Below are 17654 nucleotides of genomic sequence, written 5' to 3'. Positions count from 1 at the left end.
CTCCATCCTGCACATGATATAATGCTGCAGATGCCTGTACAGTGACTCAAACTAGGCCTCCATTGACTCCTGCACCAGCTGTTGCTGCTGAATATGATCCTCGTGTCCACGTGTTTGTGTCATTTCCATATTATTTGCGTATGCACGCGGCCCTGTGCCTATCGCTCCGCCGCGGCCCCGGGAGCGCGTGCTCATTGGCCAGCGCGTGCCGTGTGACGAGCGAATAACGTAGTGGGTCGCGTGTAGCCCCGCCCACGCAGACACGTTGCTCTGGGAAAGCTGCACGGGCCGATCAGACACTCCAGCTCCGCTACAGCGACCACAGGGTCCAGAGACCAGCGCCGCTCAGAGCGAGGATTTACCGCAGCACAAAGGAATACAGAGACCCCCAACTCCAGACAGAGGTACGCCCCGCACCCTGATACTGACACAACACACACGCAAATGTGCACTTTCTTTACATTCAGACATTCAGATGAGTGAATTGAGGCTGAGGATCCGGGCAGATCTCTCTCCCGAGGATGAACCCACAGCTCTGACTTCTCCTCTTTAACATCATGTGGATTTTAATCGCTGAGCTCACGCACGCGCCAGCATGACTGAGGCTGATGAGGAAGTCTTTGTGTCTGCTCCACAGTCAGGGAGGGCATCCGGTGTTTCACGAGATGATTATGTTACGTGTGATGGAGCTTGTGGACCAAATGCCTTTAGTGGACCATCCTCACACGTGCCGGAAGAGACACGTTCACGCGGCTGCTCTGATTATTGACGGCACGAGTCTAGGGCCTTTTCCAGGAAAAACTGCCGGCTATTTATAAGAGTCTTATTATGAGTCCATATCCGAGCCGGAGTGCCACACCTGATCAGCCCTGATGGGGCTTCAGGGGGTCGTGTGCGTGAGGCTTCAGTGTGCGTGAGGCTTTAGTGTGCGTGAGGCTTCAGTGTGCGTGAGGCTTCAGTGTGCGTGTGCGTGAGGCTTCAGTGTGCGTGTGCGTGAGGCTTCAGTGTGCGTGAGGCTTCAGTGTGCGTGAGGCTTCAGAGTGCGTGAGGCTTCAGTGTGCGTGAGGCTTCAGTGTGCGTGAGGCTTCAGTGTGCGTGAGGCTTCAGTGTGCGTGAGGCTTCAGTGGGTCGTGTGCGTGAGGCTTCAGTGGGTCGTGTGCGTGGGGCTTCAGTGTCTGGTCAGGTGCTGGGGCAGTGCACTGAGGCTGGACATAATGGGTTTGTTCAGAGTCACAAACACACTTTGGTGGTGACTTGTTTCATTTGCCCTAACCTCCATTTTAATCAACTATAGGTCTATTAGCAGAATCCAGTCGTAACATTGCAGAAACTACACATGAAAGTCTATGAACGTTAGAAATCAGCTGAGTAAAATAAAAAGTACTAGGACAGCTGTGTGTAAAGTGAAGTAGATGTTGTATTCATGACTTCTTCTAGCTGGAGTCCTGTGTGAAACCTCACTGGCCTGATTGTTCCCAGAGCAGTGTCTTTATGTTGTGAGTGTCCCTTGTGTTGATGGCGGTCTGAACCGGTGGTTGTCATGGTGGCAGACCCCAGGCCCTCAGAACAAACAGGGCTTAATGTTTATGAATGAGTGCAGTGGCAGCAGCTGGACGCCCAGCTGATAGAGCTGAACACACTCAGGCCTGGGTTTAGATAATATTATGTGAACATGCTATAGACACAAATACTCTGTGATAAACTGAGCTGGAGAAAGGTCAAGACGCACGAGGACTCCTCCAGACGGATTGGCTGCTCTGCATACTAATTTATTTAGTCAGATCTTAATTAGCCTATTTTATTTTACCCTTCACTTTGTACCTACGTCTTACAATGTAACACACTGAACATGGTTGTCAGAAGTATCAGATACTAACTGTTACTGAGTGTCCATATTTGGTCCTTTTTTGAGCCCATTTTACATTTGGTTTGGTCCTGTCCTTGTCCTTGTTTATTAGTTTGTTAGATCAGTCCTGGTTTTATCCTAATTTCGATGTGAATGTGAACACTAGATCAAAACTAAATACGAATAGTTACAGGACAAAATTGTACCTTTCCCAAACGGTTTTAGAATAATCCTGCACTTTATCAGAACTAGTCTAGGACGTTAGGGTGCGATAAAGAAAGTGCTGTTGTAATGACTGTAACACTGTTAAAGTCATTGTACACTACAGTACAATGTACTCGCAGTGTTATGGTTAGGAGCTTTGGCTTAGATGTTACACGTGACATGTAGTTACTATCCGTTACATGTCATTACACGATACATTGGCCATTACTTGTTATTATACTTACATTATTCGTTACATGCTGTCCTGCTGTCCGTTATCTGTTGTTGCATGTTATTAAATGTTATTACTCACTAAACTATCCATTCCATGTTATTACTCGTTGTTACTGTGTACTTTGTGTATCAAGTGTGACTCGTCTCTCTCTCTCATTGGGTAACAGTGACTGAGCATTGAGGACGTGTTGTTTGTGTTGAGTCGCCTCGTTGCTGTAACACGCTCTCCTCTGCAGGTCAGTGATGTTCATTGGTTCAGCGCAGTAGCTCAGGATGTCGACAGACTCGGAGAGCTCCATCGACTGGCTGGAGTCTGACCATGAGGAGCAGGACGGCGAGCCAGAGGACAGAAGAAAGCAGATGTCCCCAGGACAGGCGTCACCCAGGTCCCCCCAACAGGCTCTGAAAAGGCAGCACAGTGCCCAGACCTGCCAGCTTCCTCCCAGCACTTCCCAAACGGGGCAGCGCTTTAGCCAGAAGGTGAGCACAGCGCTGACTCAGAGCCTTCCTCCTGCTTACACAAAATGCCTCAGGTGTAACACTTCCAGTCGGAGCGGCCCGGGGCCCTATCGACACGTTGTAATGCGCGTGGTGTTGTTTTTTTGTGTCTTTCGCAGTGCGCAGAGCTTCAATGTTACATCCATCCACTGGCTTTGATATTGAATGGACTTCGTTCGGGAAGATACAGAGAACGTAAGTCAGTCGTTCAAGTGTTCAAATGAAAGCAAAACAAGTAACTGTAATTGTGAACTTAAAAAAAGAACAACTTATGAATTTATGTATACTTAAAACAAACAGGGCAGCTTCAGTATTTCTAATATGAGTTTTTACAGTGAGAGTTTGTATGGAATGGGATGTGTCTTTTAACCAGCATATCTGTACAGTGCGCGTATGATAAAGACAAGAAATGTATCCTAAAGGTTTCCTCAGACAAACAAGTCTTTTTTATGACCTGTAAAGGCATAAAAATGTGGGAAGATAGCGTCACGTTCTTGTGGTCTCAATGACTGATCCTGAAGTGACTCCACTGTCTCACGTGTCTCTCACTTCCTGTTGCAGGACTCAGCACTTTCCAGGAGAGTGTGGCCATGGACCGCATTCAGAGGATCATGGGCGTGCTGCAGAACCCGTGCTTAGGGTGAGTGTCCTTGCATCCTCTACTGACTGAAGCACATATCACTCTACAGCCTGAGCTCACGCCTGAAAGGTCTAATATGTGTGTGTGGGGACAGATTTAATCAATGAACACCCGATGCCCTTCTGTAATAAAATATTCTTTAGAGGTTCTAGTGTCAACATGGAAGAATAAACCATTCAAATAATTATATGACATTTCCACTCCCTGCGGTGGTGCACTGAAGTGTCCAGGGCGCACACGCACACATACACGCTGACATGGACGCACACGCAGACATAGACGCAGACATAGACGCACACGCAGACATGGACGCACACGCAGACATGGACGCACACGCCGACATGGACGCACACGCAGACATGGACGCACACGCAGACATGGACGCACACGCAGACATGGACGCACACGCACACATAGACATAGACGCACACATAGACGCACACATAGACGCAGCTGTAGATGTGCTGGCTCACTGCAGACAAATTGGAGCCATGAGTCACAGCTGCCGTCTTCAGCAAAGACAAAGGGAGGCGTGTCTCCCTGTGGACGATACAGTAGCCTCCTCAGGGGCCTCCTCAGGGGCTCCGTTGATGCTCTGAGCGGCTGCGCTGGGCCCCTGAGTGTCAGACCCTGGCTTCACAATGGCAGGTCGGATCACAGTGACTTGTAGATAATCTTTACATACTTTTTGGCGGGAGCAGGAAAGAGTTGATTATCTGATCAGCTCATCCTCCGTCTGGTGGAGTTCATGGGACTTCAGTGCCTGCCCACCTCACCGTTTCTGCGTCAGAGGAGCTTTATTTTCACAGTGACGCTGCTGCAGTGGCTCCACTGTTTCTATTTAGAGGCAGCACTATTACACAGCGAGCCACGTGTCTGCTAACATGTGAGCTGTGAACTTCTGACACACTCCCACACTCTGCAGCTGCACCCAGGCCATTCTCACTGATTTCTTCATTTATTCTAATTGTAATGTTGATTTCTCTTTTATTATTTCAGGGATAAATACATAAACATCATTCTCAAAATGGAGGAAATGCTGAAGAGCTGGTTCCCTCAAGTCAAACTTCCAGAACTGCCTCCTGTGGTGCAGACGGAGGATGCTGTTCCCTCCAAAAAGCCAAAGGTGCAGTCGCAGTCACAGCCGCAGTCACAGACGCAGACACAGACGCAGACACAGAGTGACCGCTGAAATGCCCAGTATTGTAGACTATGAGGTCTGAGCAGGGAAACGGGATTAAGGGCTATTTTTACAAAGGTATTAGAGTGTCGAGTTCAGAGGACAATGGCTTTGGAGAAAATGTCATTTGGAAGCCGGTTTCTTTAGGGTACAAAAGGTCATAATATTCCAGAACAATCTTTTAATTAATGTGGCATTATTTCTGTGGTTTATCTGGACACGCCTCCACAAACATAATCACATGACGCATTCTTTCCACTTTCCCTTAAAGATCGTAGGAATGATTATGGATAACTTCAATATATTACTAAAACTATGTTATGTAAATGCTTTAGTTTTATTTGAGATGTATTTGATTTATTTTGTAAGCCTTTTTTAGTTCAGCTAATCATGGATCACTTTCTGCTGAAGAGTTCATCAGTTTATTACATTATAAGAAATATATTAAAGATTCAGGAATAATATGGAAGACGTAACGTCAATATTAGCTCAACTGACAAAATAATGAATCTTGATTTCAAGTCCGTTGATCTAATTACTTAATCCAAATGAATGCACTTTGCCCCCTAATGATTGTATAATATGAGTGATTGTATAATATGAGTGATTGTATAATATGAGTGATTGTATAATATGAGTGATTGTATAATATGAGTGATTGTATAATAAGTACTGTTTCATAAACTACACTGGTGAGTGGGATGCAATATTACATGTTGCTACACCATCTCCACATCACCATCACAGTTGTGTACAATGTACAGGATTACAGTGTTACAAGACAAAATAATAGTAATTTTACCACGTGGAAAGGTCCAAGTTTTCTTACTTGTTCTAGTATCGATTAGTATCTGGGTTGTATGCAGTATGCAGTATGTTGTATGTTGTATGTTGTATGCTGTACGCTGTACGCTGTACGCTGTGTGTTGTGTGTTGTATGGCTGTGAATGGTTGTGACTGCTCCAAACTGAATTCCCCTTCCGAGATGAATAAAGTTTCTGATTCTGATATTACACTAAACACTTATGATGAGATTATTTATCAACAGATTTTAACTTAACTGAATAGCTCCAGATTCACATTTAGTGACCCAATATTCTCTTTTCTTTACAGTTGTGCTCGTCTCTGACTGCAAGTCCCTTCACCTACACTGAGCCTGAATCGGGGCCCAAGACCCTGAGGGTCACGGACCTCACTCCTCCTGGACCTTACTCCGCCAGTAACGTGAAGTGGCTACACACGTCTCCCATCTGCTCCCCCACAGCGGAGCAGAGCCAGGCTCAAGACAGAGACCTAACACAGGACAGTGCAGTGTCCTCCAGCACAGACTGCCACACTAAGACTGAGCCCAGCCGCAGAGGCCCTCCGCTGGGGAAGATCAACGCCCCCTGCCTGGAGAAGCTCCTGAAGTCCACAGAGAGCATCATCACACAGAGGATGGACAGCTCGTCCTAGTCCAGGGCCCTGTGATCCAGCCCGGACCACACTGCTTCATCATTCCAGCCTCAGGACGTTTGTGAGGGACACGAGCACAAGCAGCAGGCTGTGGACTTTAAGATGAACCTGTTTTCCAGAATGAGGACGGTGTGTGTGCTCCAGTCCTCTGCTGTAGACCTTTCTGTATTTCTGTTTGCACTCTTGAGTAGCATGTGTGAAAGTCTATAGGTAGAGTCCACATGCGCTTCTCCCATGACTGGTTTGTAGATGCAATAACGCAGTGAGAGTTGGACCTGCTCAAACGGAAAGAGCGGCAGGTGGGCCAACTCTGGCGTCAGACACAAACTCAAACGTGACCTTCTTTTCCCCCCCTTTTATGACTCTATTCTACGTTACGTGACTGTTACTAATTCTTCAGAGATAAGTCTTTTGGTACAACTGTTCTACCTCAGTGACACCGCGTGGGCAGTTTGTGGGTGGGAAGGCGGATCGCTTTCCTCTGACGGCCGGCGGGCGGGGACGGGGCCTCTGAGGGGCTGGACCGGTGCCATGGTGGTGAATGTCTTGTGTCTGCGAGCGAGCGGTGCCTGTAACGTCATGCTGTGCCTGTGAGCCGCTTCACGCAGGAGCCAACTGTTCCTACCTGCTCCTCGGTGGGATGTACTAATCAGGAAATCTCACTCTCCTGCCGTTCTCCTGTAATTAATAACTTATTGCGATCTCGCCCACTGTGTCCCGTGGTGACGTAGAACAAGTCTTTTTTGCTTTGCCCAGAAATTGGACGGTTGTTTAGACCAGTGGAGGGAGAGACACTTCTTAAAGGTTTTGTCCATTTACCCCCAATAAGTGGCCTTTATTGTGTCAAATTTTATACTTTCAAAATAAATGTGGATTATATTTGTTTGATGCAAATCCTTTTGTGGCTCTCATTTCCTCCTTTGTCACCGCACACATAAATAAATGTTTTTGCACGATAAGGCAGAATAATCAGTAATTAAAGCCGCAAGCGGCATCCAACGGCCCTCGCGGGCCGCCGGCCTTCCGACTCTGCTCTCTGCATTTTACAGAGATGGCGCTAACGCAATTGTCTAAGAACTAAGACAGTGACACATTGGACATGTACAATGCTGTGCTTAACCAGTGCAAATGAACACAAATGTCGGTCAAATGTGCAGCTCCAGCGCACAGAGACCGTGACACTTGGAATAAAAATATGGATAACTTTTGATGCCCCGCTTGTGTAGATGATTCTCCCCAAATATGAACTTGATCGGATAATCGCCCTAGGAGGAGTTTGTTAAAGTGTGAAGTGTAAAAATGTGGTCATTTTAGAGATTTTGCGGTTTCCCCATAGGGATAACATGGGATGTTTCTGTCATCGCTACGGCTACGCTTTACCAAATATGACTTTGGCTCCCATACTTTTAATTTGGGGATGGCAAATGAGAATTGTGTGCAAAATGTCATGTCATTTGGAAAAACTCTTGTTTATAGGCCACTCTGAAGGCCAAATAGTCCAAATTCTGCGAAAAGTTTGCGGCTCAGCTGCACAGAGACCGTAAATGTTATCCATAAAATTTGAATAAATTTTGATGCCCCACTTGTATAGAGGAGGTACACCGATTTTGAGATCGGTGGGCCAAACGCACTAGGAGGAGTTTGTTAAAGTGTGAAGCGTAAATGTGAACATTTCAAGGATTTGGCGTTTTTCCCATTTGTGACAGTATATTTGCAGCTCCACGGCACAGAGACCGTACCACTTAAAATCAAAATATGGATAACTTTTGATGCCCCGTTTGTGTAGATGATTTTCCCCAAATATGAGCTTGATCGGGCAATCGGCCTAGGAGGAGTTCGTTAAAGTGTGAAGCGTAAAAATGTGGTGATTTTAGAGATTTCGCTGTTTTCCCATTTCTGACATATATTTGCGGGTCCGCCACACAGAGACCGTAGCACTTAGAATCAAAATATGGGTAAGTTTTGATGCCCCGCTTGTGTAGATGATATTCTCCAAATATGAACTTGATCGGACAATCGCCCTAGGAGGAGTTCGTTAAAGTGTGAAGCGTAAAAATGTGGTGATTTGAGCGATTCTACGATTTTCCCATAAGGATAACATGGGATGTTTCTGTCAACGCTACGGTTACGCCGTACAAAATATGACTTTGGCTCTCATACTTTTATGATCAGGATGGCAAATTAGAATTTTGTTCAAAATATCATGTCATTTGGAAAAACTCTATTGTTTATAGGCCACTCTGAAGGCCAAATAGTCAGAATTCTGGGAAACGTTTGCGGCTCCGTCGCACAAAGACCGTAAAAGTTATCCTTAAAATTTGGATAACTTTAGATACACCACTTGTCTAGAGGACGTACACCGATTTTGAGGTTGGTGGGCAAAACGCACTAGGAGGACTTCGTTAAAGTGTAAAACATAAAAATGTGGTAATTTGAGAGATTTTGTGGTTTTCCCATAGGGATAACATGGGAGGTTTCTGTCATCGCTACGACTACGCCGTAAAAAATCAGGCATTTTTGTGATTGGCTTTTGTGATCGGGACGGCAAAATAGAATTTTGGGTAAAGTTTAGACAATTTTGGTAAAACTAATTTTTGACCTTCAATGTTAATTTAAAGGTCACTCTGTAGGGGGCGCTATCACTGCCATTTCAATTTTGTCAGCCTAAACTGGTCCAAACTAGAAAGTTTAACAACTGATTCAAATTTGGTCCTAATCGGACTGGTTTTGATCAAATGGGAGCAATTTTTAGACCTGCAATATTCCAAAATAAGTTGTCCAACTTTGCGGCTGCGCCGCACACAGACCGTAAAAGGTATCTCAAAAAATTGAATAACTTTAGATGCCCCACTTGTCCAGAGGACGTACGCCGATTTTGAAGTCGGTGGGCAAAACGCCCTAGGAGGAGTTCGTCAAAGTTTGACGTAAACAAAATGGCTAACTCAGCTTGTTTTCATTTTCAAAGGAAGATGGCGGCCATAGGGTAAGTTTGGGGGCGTGGCCACAATGTTTTTTTTGTTTATCCTCACGAGAGGAATGCGTGTCCCGAATTTCGTAGCTTTACGCCAAAGTTGACCTCGGGGCGTCTCCCATAGGCGCAATGTATTTTGACTTTTGTCGGTGGCGCTGTCGCGCCATTTTTTAACGAAAAAAAAAATGGCCCAGAAAAAATAAAATTTTTCACCGATTCTGAATTTTGGGCAAAGTTTGGTGAGTTTTTGAGCATGTTCAGGGGGTCAAATTAGAGATCAAAGCGCTGAAGAAGAACAAGAAAAATTAAAGCCGCAAGCGGCATCCAACGGCCCTCGCGGGCCGCCGGCCTTCCGACTCTGCGCTTTCGACTTGATAAAGATGGCGCCCTTATTGTGTGTTGAATAAAAAAAGAACTTGACAGACGGCGACACATTGGACATGGCCAATCCAGTGCAAATGAACACAAGTGTCAGTCAAATTTGCTGCGCCGCCGCACAGAGACCGTAGCACTTGGAATAAAAATATGGATAACTTTTGATGCCGCGCTTGTGTAGATGATTTTCCCCAAATATGAGCTTGATCGAGCTATTGCCCACAGAGGAGTTCATTAAAGTGTGAAGCGTAAATGTGAACATTTCAGAGATTTCGCTGTTTTCCCATTTCTGACATATATTTGCGGGTCCGCCACACAGAGACCGTAGCACTTAGAATCAAAATATGGATAACTTTTGATGCCCCGCTTGTGTAGATGATATTCTCCAAATATGAACTTGATCGGACAATCGCCCTAGGAGGAGTTTGTTAAAGTGTGAAGCGTAAAAATGTGGTGATTTGAGCGATTCTACGATTTTCCCATAAGGATAACATGGGATGTTTCTGTCATCGCTACGGTTACGCCGTACAAAATATGACTTTGGCTCTCATACTTTTATGATCAGGATGGCAAATTAGAATTTTGTTCAAAATATCATGTCATTTGGAAAAACTCTATTGTTTATAGGCCACTCTGAAGGCCAAATAGTCAGAATTCTGGGAAACGTTTGCGGCTCCGTCGCACAGAGACCGTAAAAGTTATCCTTAAAATTTGGATAACTTTAGATGCACTACTTGTCTAGAGGACGTACACCGATTTTGAGGTTGGTGGGCAAAACGCACTAGGAGGACTTCGTTAAAGTGTAAAACATAAAAATGTGGTAATTTGAGAGATTTGGTGGTTTTCCCATAGGGATAACATGGAAGGTTTCTGTCATCGCTACGACTACGCCGTAAAAAATAAGGCATTTTTGTGATTGGCTTTTGTGATCGGGACGGCAAAATAGAATTTTGGGTAAAGTTTAGACAATTTTGGTAAAACTAATTTTTGACCTTCAATGTTAATTTAAAGGTCACTCTGTAGGGGGCGCTATCGCGCCCATTTCAATTTTGTCATCATAAACTGGTCCAAACTAGAAAGTTTAAGAACTGATTCAAATTTGGTCCTAATCGGACTGGTTTTGATCAAATGGGAGCAATTTTTAGACCTGCAATATTCCAAAATAAGTTGTCCAACTTTGCGGCTGCGCCGCACACAGACCGTAAAAGGTATCTCAAAAAATTGAATAACTTTAGATGCCCCACTTGTCCAGAGGACGTACGCCGATTTTGAAGTCGGTGGGCAAAACGCCCTAGGAGGAGTTCGTCAAAGTTTGACGTAAACAAAATGGCTAACTCAGCTTGTTTTCATTTTCAAAGGAAGATGGCGGCCATAGGGTAAGTTTGGGGGCGTGGCCACAATGATTTTTTTTGTTTATCCTCACGAGAGGAATGCGTGTCCCGAATTTCGTAGCTTTACGCCAAAGTTGACCTCGGGGCGTCTCCCATAGGCGCAATGTATTTTGACTTTTGTCGGTGGCGCTGTCGCGCCATTTTTTAACGAAAAAAAAAATGGCCCAGAAAAAATAAAATTTTTCGCCGATTCTGAATTTTGGGCAAAGTTTGGTGAGTTTTTGAGCATGTTCAGGGGGTCAAATTAGAGTTCAAAGCGCTGAAGAAGAACAAGAAAAATTAAAGCCGCAAGCGGCATCCAACGGCCCTCGCGGGCCGCCGGCCTTCCGACTCTGCGCTTTCGACTTGATAAAGATGGCGCCCTTATTGTGTGTTGAATAAAAAAAGAACTTGACAGACGGCGACACATTGGACATGGCCAATCCAGTGCAAATCAACACAAGTGTCAATCAAATTTGCTGCGCCGCCGCACAGAGACCGTAGCACTTGGAATATAAATATGGATAACTTTTGATGCCCCGCTTGTGTAGATGATTTTCCCCAAATATGAGCTTGATCGAGCTATTGCCCACGGAGGAGTTTGTTAAAGTGTGAAGTGTAAATGTGAACATTTCAGAGATTTCGCTGTTTTCCCATTTCTGACATATATTTGCGGGTCCGCCACACAGAGACCGTAGCACTTAGAATCAAAATATGGATAAGTTTTGATGCCCCGCTTGTGTAGATGATATTCTCCAAATATGAGCTTGATCGGACAATCGGCCTAGGAGGAGTTTGTTAAAGTGTGAAGCGTAAAAATGTGGTGATTTGAGCGATTCTACGATTTTCCCATAAGGATAACATGGGATGTTTCTGTCAACGCTACGGTTACGCCGTACAAAATATGACTTTGGCTCTCATACTTTTATGATCAGGATGGCAAATTAGAATTTTGTTCAAAATATCATGTCATTTGGAAAAACTCTATTGTTTATAGGCCACTCTGAAGGCCAAATAGTCAGAATTCTGGGAAACGTTTGCGGCTCCGTCGCACAAAGACCGTAAAAGTTATCCTTAAAATTTGGATAACTTTAGATACACCACTTGTCTAGAGGACGTACACCGATTTTGAGGTTGGTGGGCAAAACGCACTAGGAGGACTTCGTTAAAGTGTAAAACATAAAAATGTGGTAATTTGAGAGATTTTGTGGTTTTCCCATAGGGATAACATGGGAGGTTTCTGTCATCGCTACGACTACGGCGTAAAAATTTAGGCATTTTTGTGATTGGCTTTTGTGATCGGGACGACAAAATAGAATTTTGGGTAAAGTTTAGACAATTTTGGTAAAACTAATTTTTGACCTTCAATGTTAATTTAAAAGTCACTCTGTAGGGGGCGCTATCACTGCCATTTAAATTTTGTCAGCCTAAACTGGTCCAAACTAGAAAGTTTAACAACTGATTCAAATTTGGTCCTAATCGGACTGGTTTTGATCAAATGGGAGCAATTTTTAGACCTGCAATATTCCAAAATAAGTTGTCCAACTTTGCGGCTGCGCCGCACACAGACCGTAAAAGGTATCTCAAAAAATTGAATAACTTTAGATGCCCCACTTGTCCAGAGGACGTACGCCGATTTTGAAGTCGGTGGGCAAAACGCCCTAGGAGGAGTTCGTCAAAGTTTGACGTAAACAAAATGGCTAACTCACCTTGTTTTCATTTTCAAAGGAAGATGGCGGCCATAGGGTAAGTTTGGGGGCGTGGCCACAATGATTTTTTTTGTTTATCCTCACGAGAGGAATGCGTGTCCCGAATTTCGTAGCTTTACGCCAAAGTTGACCTCGGGGCGTCTCCCATAGGCGCAATGTATTTTGACTTTTGTCGGTGGCGCTGTCGCGCCATTTTTTAACGAAAAAAAAAATGGCCCAGAAAAAATAAAATTTTTCGCCGATTCTGAATTTTGGGCAAAGTTTGGTGAGTTTTTGAGCATGTTCAGGGGGTCAAATTAGAGATCAAAGCGCTGAAGAAGAACAAGAAAAATTAAAGCCGCAAGCGGCATCCAACGGCCCTCGCGGGCCGCCGGCCTTCCGACTCTGCGCTTTTGACTTGATAAAGATGGCGCCCTTATTGTGTCTTGAATAAAAAAAGAACTTGACAGACGGCGACACATTGGACATGGCCAATCCAGTGCAAATGAACACAAGTGTCAGTCAAATTTGCTGCGCCGCCGCACAGAGACCGTAGCACTTGGAATAAAAATATGGATACCTTTTGATGCCCCGCTTGTGTAGATGATTTTTCCCAAAGTAAAGCTTGATCGAGCTATTGCCCACGGAGGAGTTTGTTAAAGTGTGAAGCGTAAATGTGAACATTTCAAGGATTTGGCGTTTTTCCCATTTGTGACAGTATATTTGCAGCTCCACGGCACAGAGACCGTACCACTTAAAATCAAAATATGGATAACTTTTGATGCCCCGTTTGTGTAGATGATTTTCCCCAAATATGAGCTTGATCGGGCAATCGCCCTAGGAGGAGTTCGTTAAAGTGTGAAGCGTAAAAATGTGGTGATTTTAGAGATTTCGCTGTTTTCCCATTTCTGACATATATTTGCGGGTCCGCCACACAGAGACCGTACCACTTAAAATCAAAATATGGATAACTTTTGATGCCCCGTTTGTGTAGATGATTTTCCCCAAATATGAGCTTGATCGGGCAATCGCCCTAGGAGGAGTTCGTTAAAGTGTGAAGCGTAAAAATGTGGTGATTTTAGAGATTTCGCTGTTTTCCCATTTCTGACATATATTTGCGGGTCCGCCACACAGAGACCGTACCACTTAAAATCAAAATATGGATAACTTTTGATGCCCCGTTTGTGTAGATGATTTTCCCCAAATATGAGCTTGATCGGGCAATCGCCCTAGGAGGAGTTCGTTAAAGTGTGAAGCGTAAAAATGTGGTGATTTTAGAGATTTCGCTGTTTTCCCATTTCTGACATATATTTGCGGGTCCGCCACACAGAGACCGTAGCACTTAGAATCAAAATATGGGTAAGTTTTGATGCCCCGCTTGTGTAGATGATATTCTCCAAATATGAACTTGATCGGACAATCGCCCTAGGAGGAGTTCATTAAAGTGTGAAGCGTAAAAATGTGGTGATTTGAGCGATTCTACGATTTTCCCATAAGGATAACATGGGATGTTTCTGTCAACGCTACGGTTACGCCGTACAAAATATGACTTTGGCTCTCATACTTGTATGATCAGGATGGCAAATTAGAATTTCGTTCAAAATATCATGTCATTTGGAAAAACTCTATTGTTTATAGGCCACTCTGAAGGCCAAATAGTCAGAATTCTGGGAAACGTTTGCGGCTCCGTCGCACAAAGACCGTAAAAGTTATCCTTAAAATTTGGATAACTTTAGATACACCACTTGTCTAGAGGACGTACACCGATTTTGAGGTTGGTGGGCAAAACGCACTAGGAGGACTTCGTTAAAGTGTAAAACATAAAAATGTGGTAATTTGAGAGATTTTGTGGTTTTCCCATAGGGATAACATGGGAGGTTTCTGTCATCGCTACGACTACGGCGTAAAAATTTAGGCATTTTTGTGATTGGCTTTTGTGATCGGGACGGCAAAATAGAATTTTGGGTAAAGTTTAGACAATTTTGGTAAAACTAATTTTTGACCTTCAATGTTAATTTAAAGGTCACTCTGTAGGGGGCGCTATCACTGCCATTTCAATTTTGTCAGCCTAAACTGGTCCAAACTAGAAAGTTTAACAACTGATTCAAATTTGGTCCTAATCGGACTGGTTTTGATCAAATGGGAGCAATTTTTAGACCTGCAATATTCCAAAATAAGTTGTCCAACTTTGCGGCTGCGCCGCACACAGACCGTAAAAGGTATCTCAAAAAATTGAATAACTTTAGATGCCCCACTTGTCCAGAGGACGTACGCCGATTTTGAAGTCGGTGGGCAAAACGCCCTAGGAGGAGTTCGTCAAAGTTTGACGTAAACAAAATGGCTAACTCAGCTTGTTTTCATTTTCAAAGGAAGATGGCGGCCATAGGGTAAGTTTGGGGGCGTGGCCACAATGATTTTTTTTGTTTATCCTCACGAGAGGAATGCGTGTCCCGAATTTCGTAGCTTTACGCCAAAGTTGACCTCGGGGCGTCTCCCATAGGCGCAATGTATTTTGACTTTTGTCGGTGGCGCTGTCGCGCCATTTTTTAACGAAAAAAAAAATGGCCCAGAAAAAATAAAATTTTTCGCCGATTCTGAATTTTGGGCAAAGTTTGGTGAGTTTTTGAGCATGTTCAGGGGGTCAAATTAGAGATCAAAGCGCTGAAGAAGAACAAGAAAAATAATAATAATAATAATAATAATAATAATATTTTTAGCAAAAACAATATAGCCGTTTTTACTATAACAACAAATGATACATCGTTTGAAAGCTCTAAGCCTTCCCGATGCCGCCATGGGGTGGAATCATCATTACGAGCGCTTACGCGCTCGTCACTCCCTATTCCGTCGGGATGCCCCGCCCACTCCCCATAGACTTCCATTGATTTGAGCAGATACAAGCATGGCCCATGCCTGCGGCATGGATTCTCGCGTACGGGACGATGCCAGGAGGGTTTTTGGAGGAATGCAGCGCTTCGCGCTGCTGTTGTCAACAATTAGTGAATGGGCTACGCCCATTCACTAATTGTTGACTATTTCTGTCATAGCAGGAGTAAGTATGCATGATCCATGCCTTCGGCATGGGCTAGTTCACTGTACTTGCCAGGGGCGACGGGGTACCAAACATGCGGGCTGCGCCCGCATGTTTGGTCAGACAGTTGCAACGCTGCCTTCGGCAGCGTTGCGGGAGCAATAGGCCCTCCCCCTGCTGGGGCTCGGGCCTAATAATAATAATAATATTTTTAGCAAAAACAATATAGCCGTTTCCACTATAACAACAAATTATACATCGTTTGAAAGCTCTAAGCCTTCCCGATGCCGCCATGGGGTGGAATCATCATTACGAGCGCTTACGCGCTTGTCACTCCCTATTCCGTCGGGATGCCCCGCCCACTCCCCATAGACTTCCATTAATTTGAGCAGATACAAGCATGGCCCATGCCTGCGGCATGGATTCTCGCGTACGGGACGATGCCAGGAGGGTTTTTGGAGGAATGCAGCGCTTCGCGCTTCTGTTGTCAACAATTAGTGAATGGGCTACGCCCATTCACTAATTGTTGACTATTTCTGTCATAGCAGGAGTAAGTATGCATGATCCATGCCTTCGGCATGGGCTAGTTCACTGTACTTGCCAGGGGCGACGGGGTACCAAACATGCGGGCTGCGCCCGCATGTTTGGTCAGACAGTTGCAACGCTGCCTTCGGCAGCGTTGCGGGAGCAATAGGCCCTCCGCCCTGCTGGGGCTCGGGCCTAATAATATTCCGATGCGAAAACAATGTTTCCCATTTTTCAAATATCATAAACTATACATTTTCGGAAAGCGCTAGCGCTTTCCTACCTCATGGTGTGGGTCCCTGGTCACTGACGGGTACTTTCGATAATTTTGAGTGGGCTCCGCCCACTTTGTGTTTTTGGCCCTCTATACAGTAATAATGTTCAATTTTTGCATTACATGCTTATATGCACGGAACATGCAAGAGATGGGGAACGTATTCGTGAGCTACTTAGCGCAAATGAGTGCTTTATATGGGGATGACGACCGCTTCGCGGTCGTCATCCCAATGTAAAGTGCTCGTTTAGTGCGAACTTTTGCACGGGCTTCGCCCGTTTACAACGGTAATGTTCCATTTTCCTACAACTAATTAGTATGCACGGGGCGTGCATGAGTGGAGGAGTGCGTTAGTGAGTGTTTGGAAGTGGGCGAGCGCTTCGCGCTCGATTTCGTGCGCACTACGTGCGCACTTTCGCAGCCGTGCTTCGCACGGCCTTACGAGATTAATAGGCCTCTCGCCAGCTTGTGGCGCTCGGGCCTAAATATGCAGACTATGCTCAAATTAGTGCGTGTAAAATAAAATATGGAAAAGATTAAAAAAGTTACACTCTCACGTTTGTTTCATTACCACAGTTTAACTCAAAGTCACTGAAAAATCAAAGACCTCCTTTAACCATTTAAATTACATTTCTAATATGTTTCTGACCATTTCTGACGACCAGCCACATGTGAGCATTGGCTCCACTATTTACAGCCTCTAAATCGCAGGGAATGCTGAGCTCTTGAGGTGGAAGTATCCATCTATTATCGCCATCACTGGTGCCCCACACCCGAGACACAAGTCAAGTGGAATGTCAGGGTTGAAGACAGTCTGCAGTGCCTCATTAATCTCAGTACAGTATTTGTTTTTTAATTATTGATTTATAATAGGACATTCCCATATAGTGACATGTAGTGAAAGGCCACATGACAAGCAGTTTCTCCAACAACCAGTATTTCCCTGTGCATAATGTGCACTTTGACATGTTGTTATAAAATACTGTAATACATTTTTCCAACAGAATTATTTTCAACATTTTGTGGTCCTCCATTAAGAAGTATACATCTGTCCCCATTCTTTGTCTGTCAAAACTAAGTTACTTTTCTGCATTAGTCTTAAAGTAAAATGTAAAGTGTCCAAGGATGGTAGTTCTACTAATCTTGATTTTCTACATAAAAATACAAAGTTGGTAGCTATTAATATGATAAATATTAAGGTTGTTCAAATTAGCAGGTGATGTTTGTTGCTTATGAGTCACATTTCTAACATAACGCTTTGGCACAATGAGTATTTTGTTCAGAGTAGAGGGCAAAGTGCTTGCTCAAACCATATTACGGCGACAGATAGGGGTAGATAAAACTTTAGTGTAAGTTTAGATTG

At 44.4% G+C, this 17654-nt stretch overlaps 1 protein-coding gene across 1 annotated transcript; it reads left to right on the top strand.

Annotated features, from left to right (window-relative positions):
• Positions 1 to 254: 254 nt before the first annotated feature.
• On the top strand, positions 255 to 6167 carry ciartb (circadian associated repressor of transcription b). Its single transcript, XM_072434480.1, has 6 exons — positions 255 to 404; positions 2521 to 2764; positions 2902 to 2977; positions 3344 to 3422; positions 4422 to 4548; positions 5716 to 6167. Exons 2-6 carry the CDS (start codon positions 2558 to 2560, stop codon positions 6055 to 6057), a joined length of 831 nt encoding a protein of 276 aa, XP_072290581.1. The 5' UTR covers positions 255 to 404; positions 2521 to 2557; the 3' UTR covers positions 6058 to 6167.
• The last annotated feature ends 11487 nt before the right edge of the window (positions 6168 to 17654 follow it).

Source organism: Eucyclogobius newberryi, unplaced genomic scaffold (genome assembly GCF_026437365.1).
Source record: "Eucyclogobius newberryi isolate DKJ021-1_F unplaced genomic scaffold, fEucNew1.0.hap1 SCAF_7, whole genome shotgun sequence".
Lineage (NCBI taxonomy): Eukaryota > Metazoa > Chordata > Actinopteri > Gobiiformes > Gobiidae > Eucyclogobius > Eucyclogobius newberryi.
Note: the sequence above shows the minus strand (reverse complement) of the source record. Positions and strands in the feature narration are given on the sequence as shown.